Genomic DNA, 18217 nt, shown 5'->3' on the forward strand with positions numbered 1-18217 from the left:
GCGCGATCTCGGCTCACCGCAACCTCCGCCCCCTGGGTTCAGGCAATTCTCCTGCCTCAGCCTCCGGAGTAGCTGGGATTACAGGCATGCACCACCATGCCCAGCTAATTTTTTGTATTTTTAGTAGAGACAGGATTTCACCATGTTGACCAGGATGGTCTCGATCTGCTGACCTCACTACTTAGAACTTTTAGGGGAGAGTTGATTATAGTTTAATTCACACAGCCACTCATCTACTTAAAACTAGCAATTCTTTATCTTTTAGGTGATCCATCCCGTTCGGAGGAAATAAGATCATAGAAAAGCATGAGTTCCCCTGTTAGAATGGCTAAACTCCCCAAACACTGACAACAGCAAACACTGGCGAGGATGTGGAGCAACAGGAACTCATTCACTGCTGGTGCGAAGGCCACTTTGGAAGACAGTGCTGCAGTCTCTTACAGAACTAAACATATGACTGCCATACAATCCAGCAATGGCTCCCTTTGGTATTTACCAACAGGAGTTGAAAATTTACGTCCACACAGAAACCTACACATGAATGTTATAGCAGCTCATTCATAATTACCCAAACTTCCAAGCAACCAAAATGTCCTTCAGTGGGTGGATAAATAAGCTGCGGCAGATCCAGACAATGGAATATTATTCAGTGCTAAATAAAATGAGCTCTCAAGCCATGAAAAGACACGGAGGAAACTTAAATGCGTATTACTAAGTGCAAGAAGTCGGTATGGAACGGCCATATACTGTATGATACCAATTACATTTTGGAAAAAGAAAAGCTGCCAGTAGAGAAAAGATTCGTGGTTGTGAGGTGTTGAGAGGGAGGGAGGGATGACAGGCTGAGCACGGAGGATTTTTCGGATAGTGAAACTGTCTTGTACCATACAGGTAGCTACCCGTCAACACATTTGTCACAACCCGTAAGCGTATGTCAAGAATGAGCATGAATGTAATGTAAGCTTTGCATGGGTAGTAATGATGTATCATGTAGGCTCATCAACCGTAGCCAATGTACCACCGGAATGTCAATAGTCGGGGAGGCGTTGTGTGTGGGGAGTAGGGGCAGAGGGCATAGGGAAATTTCTGTACCTTCTGCTCAGTTTTGCTGTGGATATAAAGCTGCTCTAAGAAATATAAAGTCTGAAAAAAAGGAAGCCTCCATCAATTAATATGAAAAACAAAAATGTTACTTGCCTCTCCTGATTCACAGGTCAGCAGGAGAACATGCCTCTCAAAATACAAGTCCTAATGGACTTTTTCATTCTCACCTAAATAAACCCTCCAGCCTCAATTCCCTCAGTTAGAGCTCATAGCTCCTGCTCGAGCCCTGGAGGGTTAACAGATTTGCATATTCCTTTATGTAAATATTCTGATTATAAAGGATTGGTAGGTACTTACCAAACCCCTGTGCCAGGCCAAACTAGCATCACTAGTTCTGACGGGAGCACTTTATAAAGCCTGGGGCAGTGGACTCAGAGGAGGGAGGTAGCCCCAGAATCACTGACCAGAGAGCCACGAGAGAGCTGGGACCAGGGCCCTGACCTCTGGGCTCACTATAGAAATGAATAATACACTGAAGTACGTCTCAACCACCAAGCAGTAAGGACAAGCTATAAAAAAGTTCTTGCTCATTGTAAAAGTCAAACAACACAGAAATGTATAATGTGGAAGTGTGAGTTCCTAATGAAAGTGACTGGAGTGGCCACGTGTCCCAGTTTGCTAGAGACAGCCCTGGCTCACCCCTGCTGTCCTGGGGGGATTATTAGTGGTGTGCCCTTTCGCTTCCACCAGGCTCCCTCTTTGGATGGTTATTTATCGGGGTGCTCTGTCTCCATCCTCCCTCTACCTATGATCACTGTTCATTTATTTTTATTTTATTTTGTTTAAATTTCATTACTATTATTTTTATTTCCAAATTTTATTTTACGTTCGGGGTACACGGGCAGGATGTGCAGGCTTGTTTCATGGGTAAATGTGTGCCACGGTGGTTTGCTGCACACATCCCATCATTCAGGTATCCAGCCCAGCAGCCATTAGCTATTCTTCCTTCCATGCTGCACCCTGCCCGGCCCTCTAACAGGCCCCAGTGTGTGTGTCTGTAATGATCACTATTTAACAGTTGGATAGATATGTTTTCTTCTTTATTATATACTAGCAAATAGTTTGTATAAATGGGACCAGTTAGCTTGACTTTCATGAAAAAGAGTAAGTACCATGCTCCTTCCCCCACTAGCTGGACCTCAGCCACCCTCAGCCATCTGGCTCTCTTGCTTTTCAGAGCCCTGAGTGACTGCCCAAGCCTGTCCCCCCCACTGTTCCCCTCCTTTCTGGGAGAGGGCCAAAGGACACAGGAACATGCACGTACCATGTACAGAGGCCGGCTACACTGCTGGATGCAGTCTGTGTAGAACACCATGGCCGCCCGCCGGAAAATTCCCATATCTGCTGGCAACACAAATGCGTGGTCAAAGGCTTAGTCACAGAAAATACAAATACTCTGAAGGGGCCCAAGCTTTTGGGCCAGAATCATGTCATCCTCACTTCCTTAAAATGCATTAGAATGCTTTGCACCTAGTAGGCGTGCCATAAGTTTATAAGTATTTGCTTAGAAAACTGATATGTCATGGAGGGATACATATCCATGGATCTCACAGCAGAAAGGCAAGGAAGTTGGACACAAGCAACCAGCACTCGAGAATAACACGGTGGCTGGCCGGCCCTTACTGTCTCCTGCAGCTCATCCTCCCTCTGTTTACAGTTTACCTTGGTGGTGTTTTCTTTACCGTAGAGATGTTGTGGGTGTCCTTTGTAGTGGAGATGTGGGGGCACCCACAGCATCTCTCTAGAGGATGGGAAATCTTAGCTTGTAAAGGTTTGGATCTATGTTTCTCAATGCAGTTATAAGTTAGGAACAGTTGAACTAAAGGATCCTAGGCACTACCGAGCATGTTCAGAAAGTTTCTCTGAATTGTGAACTGAAATGGTCATCAAGGGAAAGTAAGTTAAGATGGGGAGAAAAAGACAGGAAAGTTTTTTTAAACGCAGTTTAAAAGGATGATATGAAATGTGGCCAGTGTGTGGGTTATAACGTCACATGAACAGTCAGGGTCAAAGGCGGGCTGTGTTTCTGTGAGATGTCCACGCCGTAGGCATCGAATGCCTGGCAGGTCTGCCCGAAGCAAACCTTCTCCAGAGTGTGGATCTCAGCTCTGTTGTGAATCCTGCTCCACCTCAAGGTTACCCCACGTGAATTTAACCATGAGGGAGAAACCTGTCTCTGTGGCATTTCAGAAGAGCTGTGGAGCAGGCTAGGGTGGGTGCAGCCACCCCCAAATCTGGCTTCCTCCACCCCACGGAGCTGGCCTGGCCTGCAAGAGGGTGTTCAGGGAGGCGGGCTGGCAGGACAGCCAGGACAGCCAGGTGGGTCATTTTGATTAAAAAACCAAACCAAACCAAACCAATGTAGACCCCTGGAAAGGGTGGCTGAACATTACCTGTGTCAGACACATCTGAATCAGGAGGAAGCAGAGAAGGAAGGAGAAAAACAGAGAGATGTGTGAGAAAGCAACCAAACACGGAAACTACTGGCCATTTTGTTTTCTCTCAAGATGGACAACATGAATTTTGCTTTCTGATTGTAAAGGTGATGTTTACTTGTAAAAAAGAACACGGATCTTTCTGCTTGTCTCAAACATTCAGAAGTTTTCAACTCCTCGGAGAGCGAATTAAGGGTTTTCTCTCCGCCTGTCTGTTTTCGTGCATGGCTTGCAATTTACCATCCAGACTCTGTCATGAGAAATTCCCGAGGTCCCTTCCTAGAGCTCTGAGATGGGCGACAGCAGTGATTTGGGGAAGCAGCTTTCCGGTTTATGAGAACTAATGATGAAACGTTCTTCCTCATTGCTGCTGCCTTCCCTGTGTCCATGTTTATTTTCTTGTGTAGCCTGAAGGGCCACAGAAAAAGGACATGTGATTAGAAAGCAGAGGCAGCTTATGACATGGGTAGAAAGGCTGGAGTCAGCTGAACCGTGTCCGGGAATCCAACTTCCTGCCTCTGGACTAAATTTAGACACGATCATTGTCACGACATCGCGACAAAACAGTTTTCTTTTGACTCCGGTGCATCTGTAACCATTTCTTTTACAAGATAAGATAATTTAGCGCTGCAAAATCGCGTGAGGCAAAGGCGGTGTAACTATATAAAAGATCCCCTATGTATTAGTGGTCACTACCATTGCATATATCTGCACTCAAGTTTATTTTTTCCAACTCTGGAAAAAACCAGAACAACGATGCTCCCAATTATTTTCCTTTTGAAAGTTTAGTTTCTGTGACGGCACTTACCTTCTGCCTGGTGGAGGAGCAGGACCAGCGTGCCCTGCCAAATGTCCTGCACGACTGGCCCAAGTCACGGGGGCATTTGGAGGTGCGCTGGCTGTGTCCGTGCCAAAGGTCAATCTACTGCCCATGGCAAAAGAACTAACCTTTGAAGAGGAACAGTTGTCCTATTTGGTCTCCTAGTCTTAAAGCCATTCGTTTATGTAGAATTGCTCTTAGACCCGGGCAAGAGGGTCCCATGTTTTAGAGGCCTCATTCCCTCTTGAGTGGGGAATCTGCAGGGCTAAGGGACTCCTCTTTTCCTTCTAGAAATTCTGAACTCTGGGGCCTCAGAAGTGTCTACCTGCCCAGAAGGCTCCGAGCCTGCTCTAGGGCTTACAGAACCCCCTTCCCTCCCCTTGTTTATCTTCCTGAGGGTAGATGGCACCACTAGGGCACATTTCTAGGGGCAGGGAACGGCCAAGTGGTGGCTATTTTTGGGGATGTGGATGAACATCGGATGTACGGCAAGGGTGCCGCATACACACCTGTGAGACTCCTTAAGACAAAACCAGAGGCAGGAAAAAAGTGTTCTTTGAGGAACCAAGAATTCTGAATTCGAACCTAGGCCTTCCCAGTGGCAATGAAGGTACATTTTCCCCTCCCTCCCTCCCTCCCTCCCTTCCTCCCTCCCTCCCTTCCTTCTTTCCCTTCCTCTTTTCTTTTCTTCCTTCCCTCCCTCCCTTCTTTCCCTTCCTCCCTTTTCTTCCTTCCCTCCCTCCCTTCCTTCTTTCCCTTCCTTCCTTCTTTTCTTCCTTCCCTCCCTCCCTCCCTTCCTTCTTTCCCTTCCTTCTTTTCTTCCCTCCCTCCCTCCGTCCCTTGTTTCCCTTCCTTCTTTTCTTCCCTCCCTCCCTCCCTTCCTTCTTTCCCTTCCTTCCCTCCCTCCCTCCCTCCCTTGTTTCCCTTCCTTCTTTTCTTCCTTCCCTCCCTCCCTTCCTTCTTTCCCTTCCTTCCTTTTCTTCCTTCCCTCCCTCCCTCCCTTGTTTCCCTTCCTTCTTTTCTTCCCTCCCTCCCTTGTTTCCCTTCCTTCTTTTCTTCCCTCCCTCCCTCCCTTGTTTCCCTTCCTTCCTTCCTTCTTTTCTTCCCTCCCTCCCTCCCTTCTTTCCCTTCCTTCCTTCCTTCTCTTCCCTCCCTCCCTCGTTTCCCTTCCTTCCTTCCTTCTTTCTTCCCTCCCTCCCTCCCTTCTTTCCCTTCCTTCCTTCCTTCCTTCCTTCCTTCCTTCCTTCCTTCCTTCCTTCTTTTCTTCCCTCCCTCCCTCCCTCCCTTCTTTACCTCCCTCCCTTCCTTCTTTTCTTCCCTCCCTCCCTCCCTCCCGTGTTTAATAGCTTTATAATCTGCTTTCTAACGGAAGTTCTTACACATACTGTGCAGTGCTGCAAAGGCTTTTATCTGTACTCTTGCTCTGGGCTTTGCTAAGAGCAAAGGTTTTGCCTGTGTTCACATACAATAATTTGCCTTGAAATAGACAAAAGGATATATAAGTCTGACTTCCTGGAACTTAAAATGATTTTTTAAAATTTAAATGCTCTAAAACCACTTGAATCTCTTCCCATATATGATGACTGACCAACGGCAGCTCACAAGCTGATTTCTGTAAAACATTCAATGCTCTCTGAGAAGTTGGAGGGAGCTCAGCAGGTGTCCTGCTCTAAGATTGGCAAATTGGTCTCAAAAGTTCCAGCCCTAGAATCTGAAAATATATAATTCATTCTTGACAGCCATTTAGCATGGTTAGAGAAATACTCCCTTCAAATGGTGCAAACTGAAAAATGTTCCTCTAGGTGGAAGTACTGGTAAGATATTACACCATTCACCAAATATGAGCAACAGCCTGGCAGACCAGAGGCTGGCGGTACACCTCATCTCTGAGGTGTGGCAAACCTCAGTTTCGCAGCTGAAAATAGAACGAGAACTTACCGCTATCCTGTAAGGGAGAGGAAGCTCTTGGAGAGAATATATACTATTAAACGTGGCACAGAACTCAGAGCATGTGCTCACGGTGACCAGTGACAGTTTCAGCATAAGTAGAGGCAATGTCTGCTTTTTGACTTGTGTGTTTAGTATAGAATTAACAGGTAACTCACCTATCTTGAAACGACCCATGTAATAGATCTGGGTGCTGAGGGCTAGCGAGGCCAGAACGTGGATTGCAGAGAAGATGACCCAGAACCACACGTCATTTTTTCCAAACACCTAGGAGTACAGAGGGAAGTTACCTTCATCTGAGGTTCTCCCTTAAAAACGCACCAAAATCATTCTCCTCCCGTATGTGTAAGCAGTCAAAAACAGCTGTGTGCGCATTCTGTTTTCCTCCCATTCTGGAAACTGCCACGGAGCTTACTGCCCAGTGAATGGGGGAAAGAAAAGTGGCTACTGGCCAAATACAAATGGAAAGGGGAGAAATAGGAGAGGCAGCTGAACAGCAATGGTGAAGGGGCAGCAGGTCTAAAGTGGGGGCGAATGCGCTTCCAACAACCAAAACAGCCAGCACGTGTTGTTCACACACATTGAGAAGCCGGTTTCTGTTTCTTCAGGCCAGTCTCTCCAGTCCGCCTATATACCCCATTCCAGTTTCACGAGTCAGGTCCAGCTTTATATTAAAATTACCCCGTGGTCGTAACTAAGTAAGAGTGTGCCATGAGTGGGCCAATGATGAAGGTGTATCATCAGCTGAGGATTTGGGTTAACCCAAACCGGTTCAGCTGATTGTTGCTTGTTTATTGGGCCCGGGGGGCACTTTTTGAGAGCCAAGTGGAAGAAGGTGGGGGACGCACCACTCCGAGGACGGTGAGCATGACGACCAGAGCGAAGGAGGCGTAGGCGGAGTAGGCGCTGGCATTGATGTCGGGGTGGCGGGTCTGATAGAGCTTCAGCATGCACAGCCCGGCGATCATGTACATGAAGGAGGTGTCTGCGGACCCAAAGGAGGGGCCAGACGATCGGGATTTAGTAGGTGACAGACAGATGACAGTTTCTAGATTTTCCTTCAGCCTCTGAGTACCCCCTCACTTCAATCCATGAACTATTTGCTACCCTCAGACTGTGTGGAGACTTCTAACATGTCAGCCTCCTGGCACGTTCTCTAGGCAGACCCCACGTACTCCACTTCTACACCCCTCCAAGGCTGCCCTTTATGTCACAGAGGAAAAACATCTAATAAATAAATAACTCCTCTCTCACAGAAGACGAGTGTCCGATAGGATAAACAACTATCCCCACTTGCGGGGGTCATGTGGTTTTTGTTTTTTTTTTTTTTTTTGAGACGGAGTTTCGCTCTTGTTACCCAGGCTGGAGTGCAATGGCGCGATCTCGGCTCACCGCAACCTCCGCCTCCTGGGTTCAGGCAATTCTCCTGCCTCAGCCTCCCGAGTAGCTGGGATTACAGGCACGTGCCACCGTGCCCAGCTAATTTTCTGTATCTTTAGTAGAGACGGGGTTTCATCATGTTGACCAGGATGGTCTCGATCTCTTGACCTTGTGATCCACCCGCCTCGGCCTCCCACAGGGGTAATGCGTTTTAGACACCGCCGTTCAACAACAATGACAAAAGATTTCCTAATGGTGACAGTGCAGGCAGCGTGACAATAAAATGAGTCCCAGATGGGTGTGGGAGGCTGTTCTCAGCACTCTGAAATATAGCCACATTAATTACTGCACATTTATAGCTTTATAGCCTAGTGATGGAAAACAGCTAGAAATAAAATGTAGCTTACTGTATTTAAATTGTGGAAATGCATAGAATTGTAACAATATCCCCATATTACTCAAAAACTTAGTGAAAACTTTAAATGTCTGAAGATAACAAGTGTTAGTGATTATCTGGTGTATAGGAAGTCTCCGCTCCGGAGAGAAATTTGTCAGTTTTTGGTAAAAGAGAAGCTGCACAAACAAGTAACTGACGAATTGTACTTCTAGGTATCCCAAGGAACCTCTCCTACATACATATGAAGAGCCGTATATAAGGGTGCTTATTGCATCATTGTCCATAGCGGCAATTTAAACGCTGTTATGCAATATGACAACCCTTAAAATGAGAGAACTACATGTCTTTGCTATAATATTGATAAGTCTTGAAACTATATTCTTGAATAAAAAAAGTCTGCAGAACACAGTAAGATAAACCACTATTAATGTGCTACAAACATAGAAAAATTATAAAAGCAAACCAGAAAAGTAAATGTCAAATTAATCACGGCTGTTGCCTTTACAGGAGGGAGGAGGAGATTAAGTTAGAAAGTTTATCCAAACAGGACCTCAACTTTATCATAGTGTTTTATTCCTTAAAAAGTAGATCTATTGGGAGGCCGAGGCAGGCGGATCACCTAAGGTCAGGAGTTCGAGACCAGCCTGGCACACATGGCAAAACCTCGCTTCTATTAAAAATACAAAAAAAATAGCTGGGCATGGTGGCGTGCACCTGTAATCCCAGCTACCCAGGAGGCTGAGGCAGGAGAATCGCCGGAACCCGGGAGGCAGAGGCTGCAGTGAGCCAAGATTGCACCACTGCACTCCAGTAAGACTCCATCTCAAAAAAAAAAAAAAAAAAAAAAATAAAGCGAAGCCATATATTTTAAAATGTGATGTCTGCTCATTCTGAGTGGTGAGTGATATTATTCTCATAGTTTCCTCTATTCAAAGTGTTTTCGTGGTGCTCGGAGTTACCAACCAGAAGCCAGAGCACAAACGTTAAATGACCGTTTTAAAAACCCTCATCCCTGAACATGGAGGACACTGTTATTTGCCAGCCAGCATCAGCTTTTCCCTTCTTCATTCTTAGCATTTCAATACTTACTCAATGTTTACCCGCTTTCAATCCAGAAATGCACACCGTCCCAGCCCCTTTGCTTCAGGAAAGCTAATCCCACCTTCGGCTCCAGGGACGCAGCTGATTGGTCTAAAGATAGTCCCACCTTTTTTGCTGTTTGGCGAAGGAACCCGGACCTGAGCTAACCAGCGCTTAGAGAATGATTCAAGGATGGGCTGAAGGGGCCGGGTGCGGTGGCTCACGCCTGTAATCCCAGCTCTTTGGGAGGCGTAGGTGGGCAGATCACCTGAGGTTAGGAATTTGAGACCAGCCTAGCCAACATGGTGAAACCCCTTCTCTACCAAAAAATACAAAAATTAGCCAGGCGTGGTGGTGCGTGCCTGTAGTCCCAGCTACTGGGGAGGCTGAGGGGGAAGGATCGCTTGAACCCTTGAGGTGAGGATTGCAGTGAACGCAGATTAGGCAAGCAGCCTGGGCAACAGAGCCAGATTCTGTCTCAAAAAAAAAAAAAAGGGCATATGACTATTTAAGCTTTAAGTTGTGAAGGGATGTTATCTGTGGCTTTCTCAAAAAGCAGCTTCTTGCTCTTAATCCAAGGCTCCTGGAAGCCAGCTTGCTGCCTCCTCTGGAATTGTTGGCAGGAGGTATGAAGCCCGGGCCTGCTATAGCCACTTTTGCCACCATCAGGGAAGATAGCCCTGAGGATAAAACCAACACACAGGCTGGGTACAATCAAAGAGATCACAGAGAGATGAAGCCAGAGCCACCAGATAAATCAACCACAAACCCTTTCTACGTCTGGACGTCCTATTATTCAATCCAACCTCAACTGGGTTTTCCATAACTTTCATGGCAGAGCAGTCTATGCTCAGTGAGGCCACGCTCTGTGTGGAGGTCCTCTCTGATCCCTTCAACTCACATAAAATGCCGTCTGATCTTGCAGGCATGACTCTGGCATTTTTGAGAGGGTTCCAGGATAAAACTCATGATTCAAATCTGTATCGTAGATACAAGTTCTAATTACCGAATTGGAAGTTGGAATAATTAGGGCAGACATGGTAGCAGGCACTGAGCACCCCTTCCATCATCAACGCGATGCCCATAGCATAGAAAAGACCAAAGTGTTTGGGAATCCCGTACTCCTGAAAAAAGAGAATGGGCAGTCAATAGATGTTCATTAGTGCCATATCCACCACCTCGCTAATCCGGAAGCCCATGCTTCCAGCCTCAGGTCGTTTACTACACGTAACAAATCATCACACCATCAAGCCAGACGTCCCTCCCCTTTGCAGACCCTGTTTGGGTCCCCTAATCCTTCCTAGCATGCACCCACTCTCTCCTCACCATAGCAAAGATGTCCTTGGCTTCCAGGGCTCTCCGATGGAGCATGTCCCGGCGCAAGACTATCAGCAGGAAGAGGAAGCCCAGAAGCACGTGGCCCAGATTGCTGAGGATGTTGTTGAAGGCACTACAGGGATGAGTGAGAGACCATGAGAGAGTCAAGGCCGTCACAGGGACCCAGAGGAGGCATGATGCGCAAGGAATGGGTGAACTCGGCACCAGTGTTTCCCATCAACCTTTCCATAAGGTTTCAGGATCAGAAAAGTATTAGAAATCCTCTTTAACCTAACTCCTTCATTTTATGATGCTTACATAGCCAGTGACGACAGGTGTCTGTTTTCTCTCAAGCGTGCCTGCTTGGCTTCCTAACGCCCTCCCATCCCCTCTTGTCCCGATGGCATTTGTATGAGTCCTGGGAAAGACACCTGCTTCAAAGACCGGCAAATGTTTCAGCTACACCGTGAGACCCATGTATGTGATGATACTCAGCTCTCTAACTCTGAATTTCAGATAAGTGTCAACCAATCATAGCCAGCAACTTTATTCGAGGAGACGAAGACTGGGTCAGCTCTGGAGCAAGAAGCCAGACTTCCAACTCCCAGGCAATGCTTTTCCCATGTCACCAAGTTCTGGTGGCTAGAGCATGGCCTGGGAGGCCACAGGGCTGGGGTTGAGTCCTGACCCTACTTAGCAGCTGAGGGACCTCCAGCAAGTCCTCAACTGTCTTCATCTAAAAATAGAGATCATAGTCATGTCTCTCTCATGAGGTTGTTTAGCGGATCGAATGAGACAATAGGCTGCCAGCTCATGCCTGTGAACAAATGTCGCCACAGCTAGAGACCTGACATTTAAAAAAATGTCACTGCCCTCATCTCAGCAGGCTGTATGCTTAGGAACGTTTCCTGAGAACCACATACAGAAATGAGAGGCGCATACCTGGTCTCAACTTCTTGGTTTAGTCCCTCTTTACCCTTGAATGGGGTCATTTTCCACAGTTGTTTTTAGTATTTTAAAAAACCAAAATCACAACATTAGACAGAAAGGCATCTCTAAATGCCTCATGGGCAACCAGAGGACTGGGTTTACCTCAGGACGCCCAAGGGGTGAGCACAGAGGAAGTTGTAGTAACAGATGTCCTGGTTGCCAGTGACATTTACCACCTGTAAAATCAAGAGCGAGAAGAGGAAATGTGGTTTTCTGGGGTCCTCTGAGCCCCAGCCCGAGATCGCAGAGCGGACGGGGCTCACGGAGATGCACTGTCGCTACTTTACAATGTAACCAGGGCTGCTCTGCACAGATGGCCGTTAGCTACCAGCTCACACAGCACAAGCACTTTTTTTCAAAAAAGCTTCCAACTTGCTTTGAATGGGAATATTCTGTGTGCCCCCTTATGCAGCCCCAAGGTGGAATTCACCCAAATGCGTTTCCTTAGTTATCATGATGAAAGGACTATGGAGGGGGGCTCACACTGGGACCTGTCTTTCAGGGCGGTCCCACTGTTTTCTAGATTAATGCAGAGGGGATACAGAGCTGTCCCATCTTCTGGGTAAAACTGGTAAACGTGAGGTAGGTAGACACAAGGCGATGTGTGTGCAGCTTTCCCTGTTTCTAAGCATCTCTGTCAAGAACTTTTCAAACCGGGCTGGGCGCGGTGGCTCGCGCCTGTAATCCCAGCACTTTGGGAGGCCGAGGCGGGTGGATCACGAGGTCAGGAGATCGAGATCATCCTGGTCAACATGGTGAAACCCCATCTCTACTAAAAATACAAAAAATTAGCTGGGCACGGTGGCGCGCGCCTGTAATCCCAGCTACTCGGGAGGCTGAGGCAGGAGAATTGCCTGAACCCAGGAGGCGGAGGTTGCAGTGAGCCGAGATCGCGCCATTGCACCCCAGCCTGGGTAACAAGAGCGAAACTCTGTCTCAAAAAAAAAAAAAAGAACTTTTCAAACCACAGTCCAGGTGTATCTTCTGACGGTCCCCCAAAGTATGCAGAGAATATTTCGATTATAAACAGTGGTGCTCAAACCTCATGAACTCCCTGTCCTCATTACATGATGTGTGGCAATGGATAACATGGCCATATGCTGGAATCACTGGGGTTTAAACACTACAGATGCCTGGCTCCTCTCTCAGAGCTCTCATCTAATTGGCATGGTTTACACTGGGGTTTGTAAAAGCTTCCCCGGTGACCTTAATGCAAGGAAAGTCTGAGCGCCACTGCATTAGAAATAACTTCAGCTTTGTGCTATTGTAAATGGACTTTCCGCTGTGTAATCAATTCTAGAGAAGGCCATTGAAGTGACCTTGGTCTAGGGTTCTGTGGAGGAATGGGGATTCTTAAACTACTTTAATATTACTTTTGCTGTAAACATTTATATTTTCTTTTTACTGTAATCTTTTGTCAGTTTCATGAAGCTTTTATTTTCTTTCTTTCTTTCTTTTTTGTTTTTGAGACATGGTCTCACTCTGTCACTCAGGCTGGAGTGCAGTGGCAGAATCTCGGCTCACTGCAGCCTCTACCTCCCAGGCTCAAGCAATCCTCCCACCTCAGCCTCCCGAGTTGCTGGAACTACAGGTGTGTGTCACCACACCCAGCTAATTTTTTTGTATTTTTGGTAGAGACAGGGTTTTGCCATGTTGCCCAGTCTGGTCTCAAGCTCCTGAGCTCAGGCAATCCACCTGCCTATGCCTTCCAAAGTTCTGGGATTACAGGCGTGAGCCACTGTGTCCAGCTATGAAGCTGATTTTAATTTTACAAAACATATTTCCCTTCAGTGGGAAGGCACAGACTAGATTAGCTGTCGGGTTCCTTTGTTTTGGTGTGGAACTTTATCTAGTCTACATTATCCTGTAATAATCAGAAAGCTCAGAATGTTATGTAACAGATGCAATTGATAGATATCATAACTGAATGAGCACAAGGTAATAATTTTAGACTGGTAGACAAAATAATACAAGAGATGGCAGCTCCCTTTGTGATAAAACAATTGGGAACTAGATTGAAAGGTAAGTTAAAGACGAAGCAATGGGAGGTCAAGGCGGGTGGCTAACCTGAGGTCAGGAGTTCGAGACCACCCTAGCCAACATGGTAAAACACTGTCTCTATGAAAGATACAAAATAAAGTTAGCTGGGCATGGTGGTACATTCCTGTAATCCTAGCTACTTGGGAGGCTGAGGCGGGAGAATTTCTTGAATCTGGGAGGTGGAGGTTGCAGTGAGCTGACATTGCGCCATTGCACTCCAGCCTGGGTGACAGAGGGAGATTCCATCTTAAAAAAAAAAAAAAAAAAAGGCCAGGTGAGGTGGCTCACACCTGTAATCCCAGCACTTTGGGAGGCTGAGGTGGATGGATCATGAGGTCAGGAGTTCAACCAGGCTGGCCAACATGGTGAAACCCCTACTTTACTAAAAATACAAAAATTAGCTGGGCATGGTGGTGCATGCCTGTAATCCCAGCTACTCGGGAGGCTGAGGCAGGAGAATTGCTTGAACCTGGGAGGCAGAGGTTGCAGTGAGCCAAGATTGTGCCAGTGCACAGTGAGCCAAGATTGTGCCAGTGCCTGGGCTACAGAGCAAGACTCCGTCTAAAAAAAAAAAAAGATGAAGCAATGGTGAACTCCAATTGGAACCCCGATGGGAAATTCCCGAATGGATCCTAAGTTGTTCCTGTCTCTGTCAGTCACAGTGAAGACTCTCCCTGCAGAAAGAAAGCTGGGATCCTGGGGCTGGGGCAGCACTTACTGTCTGGTAGGTAATGACCAGCTGGGTCACCGGCAGTGCGTAAAACACAGCGATGGTGATGATATTCCTATGATGGCAGAGAAATCAAGAAATGGTTATTTTCAGATGAACAGTGGAGTCTTCGGTTAATATTTTTTAAAGAATGCTTCACCCTGTAAGTTCACAATTAACCTGCAAAAGTAACCAGAAGATGATTATGTGGTTCCCATTTCTCTAGTCATCCTCTCCCGTCTTGCACTGGGGCATTTGGTACACAGTATCTCGTCTAAAGGGCGATTAAAGAAGTAAAGAAGAGCTTCCCTGGGTGCTTATCATTAGGCTGCAGAGGCAAAAACTGAAAATACCAACTGAAACGTATTTTTTAAAACAGTTAATGATTGGTACCCAACAAACATTAGGGTTTCTTTTTTCTTTCTTTTCTTACAACCGTTTGTGAAACGGTGTGAGTAATACCTGCTTCGGGTTTAACCGACTCATTTTTGAGGGCCTATCTCTTTAGGCTGCTGTTAGATTAAACATCAGTGCGACAGATCACATGAAAGGGGTGTGGTGTCTCTGAGATAACCCAGTTCCAAACTGATGTTCCCACTGCAAAACTCCATGTGGCCCCACTGTCCCTTATTTCTTTCTATGATCTGTATGCAAGTAAAAGGGCAGCCGGCAAGGGAAAATAACGGGAGGAGCTGTCACGAGAGTGCGACAGTCAGCTTGGGGTTTCTGAGGGGAGGGAAGGTGCCTTGCAAGGCAGCTCATCCTCTTGGCTGGGACAAAGGCTGCGTCCAGGTGGGTGACCATCGCAGGTCTACTTATCATTGGCTGGTAGCATCGTCCCCTACCCCTGTACCTCACTAAACACTAAAACCTAGTGCCTAAGTGCTTGTGGCTCTTACAAAGAAAACTTTATGTTTACTTAAGGGAACCATGGTCCTACTGGTCATCTACTTACCAAAAATAAATTTTATATTTTTTGCTGACAATTCTCCGGTCCTTCCTGGACAAATCAGACAGGTAAAGGAACATCTGGAACGCCAAATAAAAAAGAGAATGCAACGCTGTATCGGCTCTTTATGTGTGAGATACAGAAGCAAACGTAACCAATGTCTCAATTTAAAATTGTTAAAATTCTTCAAGGGAGACAATTATTCCAATTTACCAAATTTGATTAAGCAAATCAAATTTACTTGATTAAAATTATTGAAGAATTTTCTTTTAATTTTGCTTTTCCCATGATACCTTAATAAAAATCCTAGTATTTTCCTTGGAATATTAAGGATTGGCTGATGTGGGCAACCATTGAGAGTCTTCTTATATGTCAAGAATTGGGACAGGCTCGGTGGCTCACCCTGTCATCCCAGCACTTTGGGAGGCCGAGGTGGCCGGATCATGAGGTCAGGAGATGGAGACCATCCTGGCCAACATGGTGAAACCCCGTCTCTACTAAAAATACAAAAATTAGCTGGGCGTGGTGATGAGCACCTGTAGTCCCAGCTACTCGGGAGGCTGAGGCAGGAGAATTGCCTGAACCTGGGAGGTGAAAGTTGCAGTGAGCCGAGATTGCGCCATTGCACTCCAGCCTGGCAACAGAACGAGACTCTGTCTAAAAAAAAAAAAAAAAAAAATTGATAATCCAGCTTTCAGCACTGTCCACTGTATGGCTCTTGAATTACATGGGGCTGAAACTGTGCATTTCACCTTCATATCTTTTACTGGATATGACACAAAATAATAAATACATGCCAGAAAGAAATGAGCCTTCCTCCTGAAAGATGAGATGCACAGAACCAGGGGGCTTTCCCCAGTGCACTCCTCAAATGGGTCTTTTCTTCCATCTGGTTGGATCCTTCATTCTTTATTGTCCACAGTCAGCCACTTGAGACCTAGAGACTGTTTTAATGCTGTGTGCTCTTTAATGCGCTCACTTTCTTCCTCAAGAAAAAAGTGCGAATTAACAGCGTATCGCTTTTAGTCTGTAGGTACATTTGATTTAAGCCTTCTGGGAAATGTGACTTTCCCTGAAGGAAAAAAATAAAGGAAACTGAAGTATTGCTAAAGTATACTCTACTGCCAGATTCTCTGCCCTCTCAGAGTACGGTGAGGCAGCGTGGGCACCTTGGTCCGGATGATGTTTTTATCACTCTCAGCGTCTGGCATGGTGTCGAAGTCGCTCTCCTCCACGGAGCTGTCTGTGTCTGACTGGCCCGGTGGCCCACTGTCGGGGGAGGACATCGACCCTCCAGGACTGGAGCTTGGCTCATCTGAAACAGAGACAACTTGTCTGCCTTCAAAAGCCATGGAGGGCCTACAGAGCCCATTCCTCTTTGCAGAAAGCACAGTGCACTCATTCTAGGAAACACGGGGTTGATCCAAATGAAGTCCTTATTTGCGAGACGTGTTCTTTCTCTCCGCTCCTTCTCAATGGACTTTTGTTTTTACTCTTCTCCTATTTTTATATTTAACTCGTCTATCTTCGGGACTGGCCACCTATTAGAGTCTAAGGGCATCTCCCCTGTTAACTATTTGGATGCAAAAATAATATTGTACTTATACTTCATGTTTCATATGTTAAAATATGAACATAAATATATACACATACACATGCACATGGCTGTGTATAGCATCTATTGCATCTATGTGTGAACCCACACATAGCTAACAGCTACACATTTCTCATGGGTAAAGCATCTGTACACAGAAATCGCCCACGTGCCATATGTATGATTATATAATGAAAACAACATTCTGAGGGAGAAGAGTCCTTCTGTTCCCGTGAATGTTTCCCAGAGCAGATGGGGATCTGTGCAGTTGATGAACACATGAGCTGAGCTTACCTTCCACTTTATTTCTTCTGTTCAGATGGCTTTTTAAAAATCTTGTGCTTACAGAACTAAAAATAAGTAGCCTGCACTGAGCCCAACATGCTTCTCAAAGTCACAGAAAAATAGGGCAGGAATACAGGATTCCCAGTCCCTCTACACTGACATTTTAAGGAGCGCCATTCATAGGCCCACAAGCAACATAGAAGGGCAGGCAGCTTAATGTGCTCCTACCCTAACAAGACAGGTCTAGGGTTCCATTCTTTTCAGGCCACTTAAGGGACACTGGAGTTTGCTACGTGAATGACTGTGTGGCAGTGAGCAGGTTCAATTGTGAAGTTAGCCAAAATGAAGGGTTTGTCGGCTACAGCCGTGTTCACCCGCGGCACTGATCGACCTGAGAATGAAACAACTGATCATTTGATGTCAGGCTCCCTGGAACACGTCTTTCATGCCCTAAACCCAGGTCAGGCTCCCTGGAACACGTCTTTCATGCCCTAAACCCAGGTCAGGCTCCCTGGAACACGTCTTTCATGCCCTAAACCCAGGTCACGTTCCCTGGAACACATCTTTCATGCCCTAAACCCAGGTCAGGCTCCCTGGAACACGTCTTTCATGCCCTAAACCCAGGTCAGGCTCCCTGGAACACATCTTTCATGCCCTAAACCCAGGTCACGTTCCCTGGAACACATCTTTCATGCCCTAAACCCAGGTCACGTTCCCTGGAACACGTTTTTCATACCCTAAACCCAGGTCACGTTCCCTGGAACACATCTTTCATGCCCTAAACCCAGGTCAGGCTCCCTGGAACACATCTTTCATGCCCTAAACCCAGGTCATGTTCCCTGGAACACATCTTTCATGCCCTAAACCCAGGTCAGGCTCCCCGGAACACGTCTTTCATGCCCTAAACCCAGGTCAGGCTCCCCGGAACACATCTTTCATGCCCTAAACCCAGGTCATGTTCCCTGGAACACATCTTTCATGCCCTAAACCCAGGTCAGGCTCCCTGGAACACGTCTTTCATGCCCTAAACCCAGGTCAGGCTCCCTGGAACACGTCTTTCATGCCCTAAACCCAGGTCACGTTCCCTGGAACACATCTTTCATGCCCTAAACCCAGGTCAGGCTCCCTGGAACACATCTTTCATGCCTTAAACCCAGGTCAGGCTCCCCG

General features: G+C 46.6%; 1 protein-coding gene across 7 annotated transcripts in view; it reads right to left on the bottom strand.

Annotated features, from left to right (window-relative positions):
• SIDT1 (SID1 transmembrane family member 1) overlaps positions 1 to 18217 on the bottom strand; it is a 95925-nt gene that overhangs the window by 19914 nt on the left and 57794 nt on the right. For 5 of the 7 annotated variants that reach the window (XM_035274485.3, XM_035274488.3, XM_078352345.1 and 2 more), the window contains 10 exons: positions 16338 to 16483; positions 15175 to 15248; positions 14229 to 14295; positions 11573 to 11646; positions 10490 to 10613; positions 10170 to 10287; positions 7155 to 7291; positions 6465 to 6573; positions 3498 to 3512; positions 2369 to 2445 (listed from right to left, as the gene is read on the bottom strand). In XM_035274485.3, the coding sequence (XP_035130376.2) occupies positions 2369 to 2445; positions 3498 to 3512; positions 6465 to 6573; positions 7155 to 7291; positions 10170 to 10287; positions 10490 to 10613; positions 11573 to 11646; positions 14229 to 14295; positions 15175 to 15248; positions 16338 to 16483 (941 nt within the window). The remainder of the gene's footprint in view (positions 1 to 2368; positions 2446 to 3497; positions 3513 to 6464; positions 6574 to 7154; positions 7292 to 10169; positions 10288 to 10489; positions 10614 to 11572; positions 11647 to 14228; positions 14296 to 15174; positions 15249 to 16337; positions 16484 to 18217) is intronic. The other 2 variants (XM_035274486.3, XM_035274492.3) reach the window with 1 other exon arrangement.

The sequence above is a fragment of the Callithrix jacchus genome, chromosome 15 (genome assembly GCF_049354715.1).
Source record: "Callithrix jacchus isolate 240 chromosome 15, calJac240_pri, whole genome shotgun sequence".
Classification (NCBI taxonomy): Eukaryota; Metazoa; Chordata; class Mammalia; order Primates; family Cebidae; genus Callithrix; species Callithrix jacchus.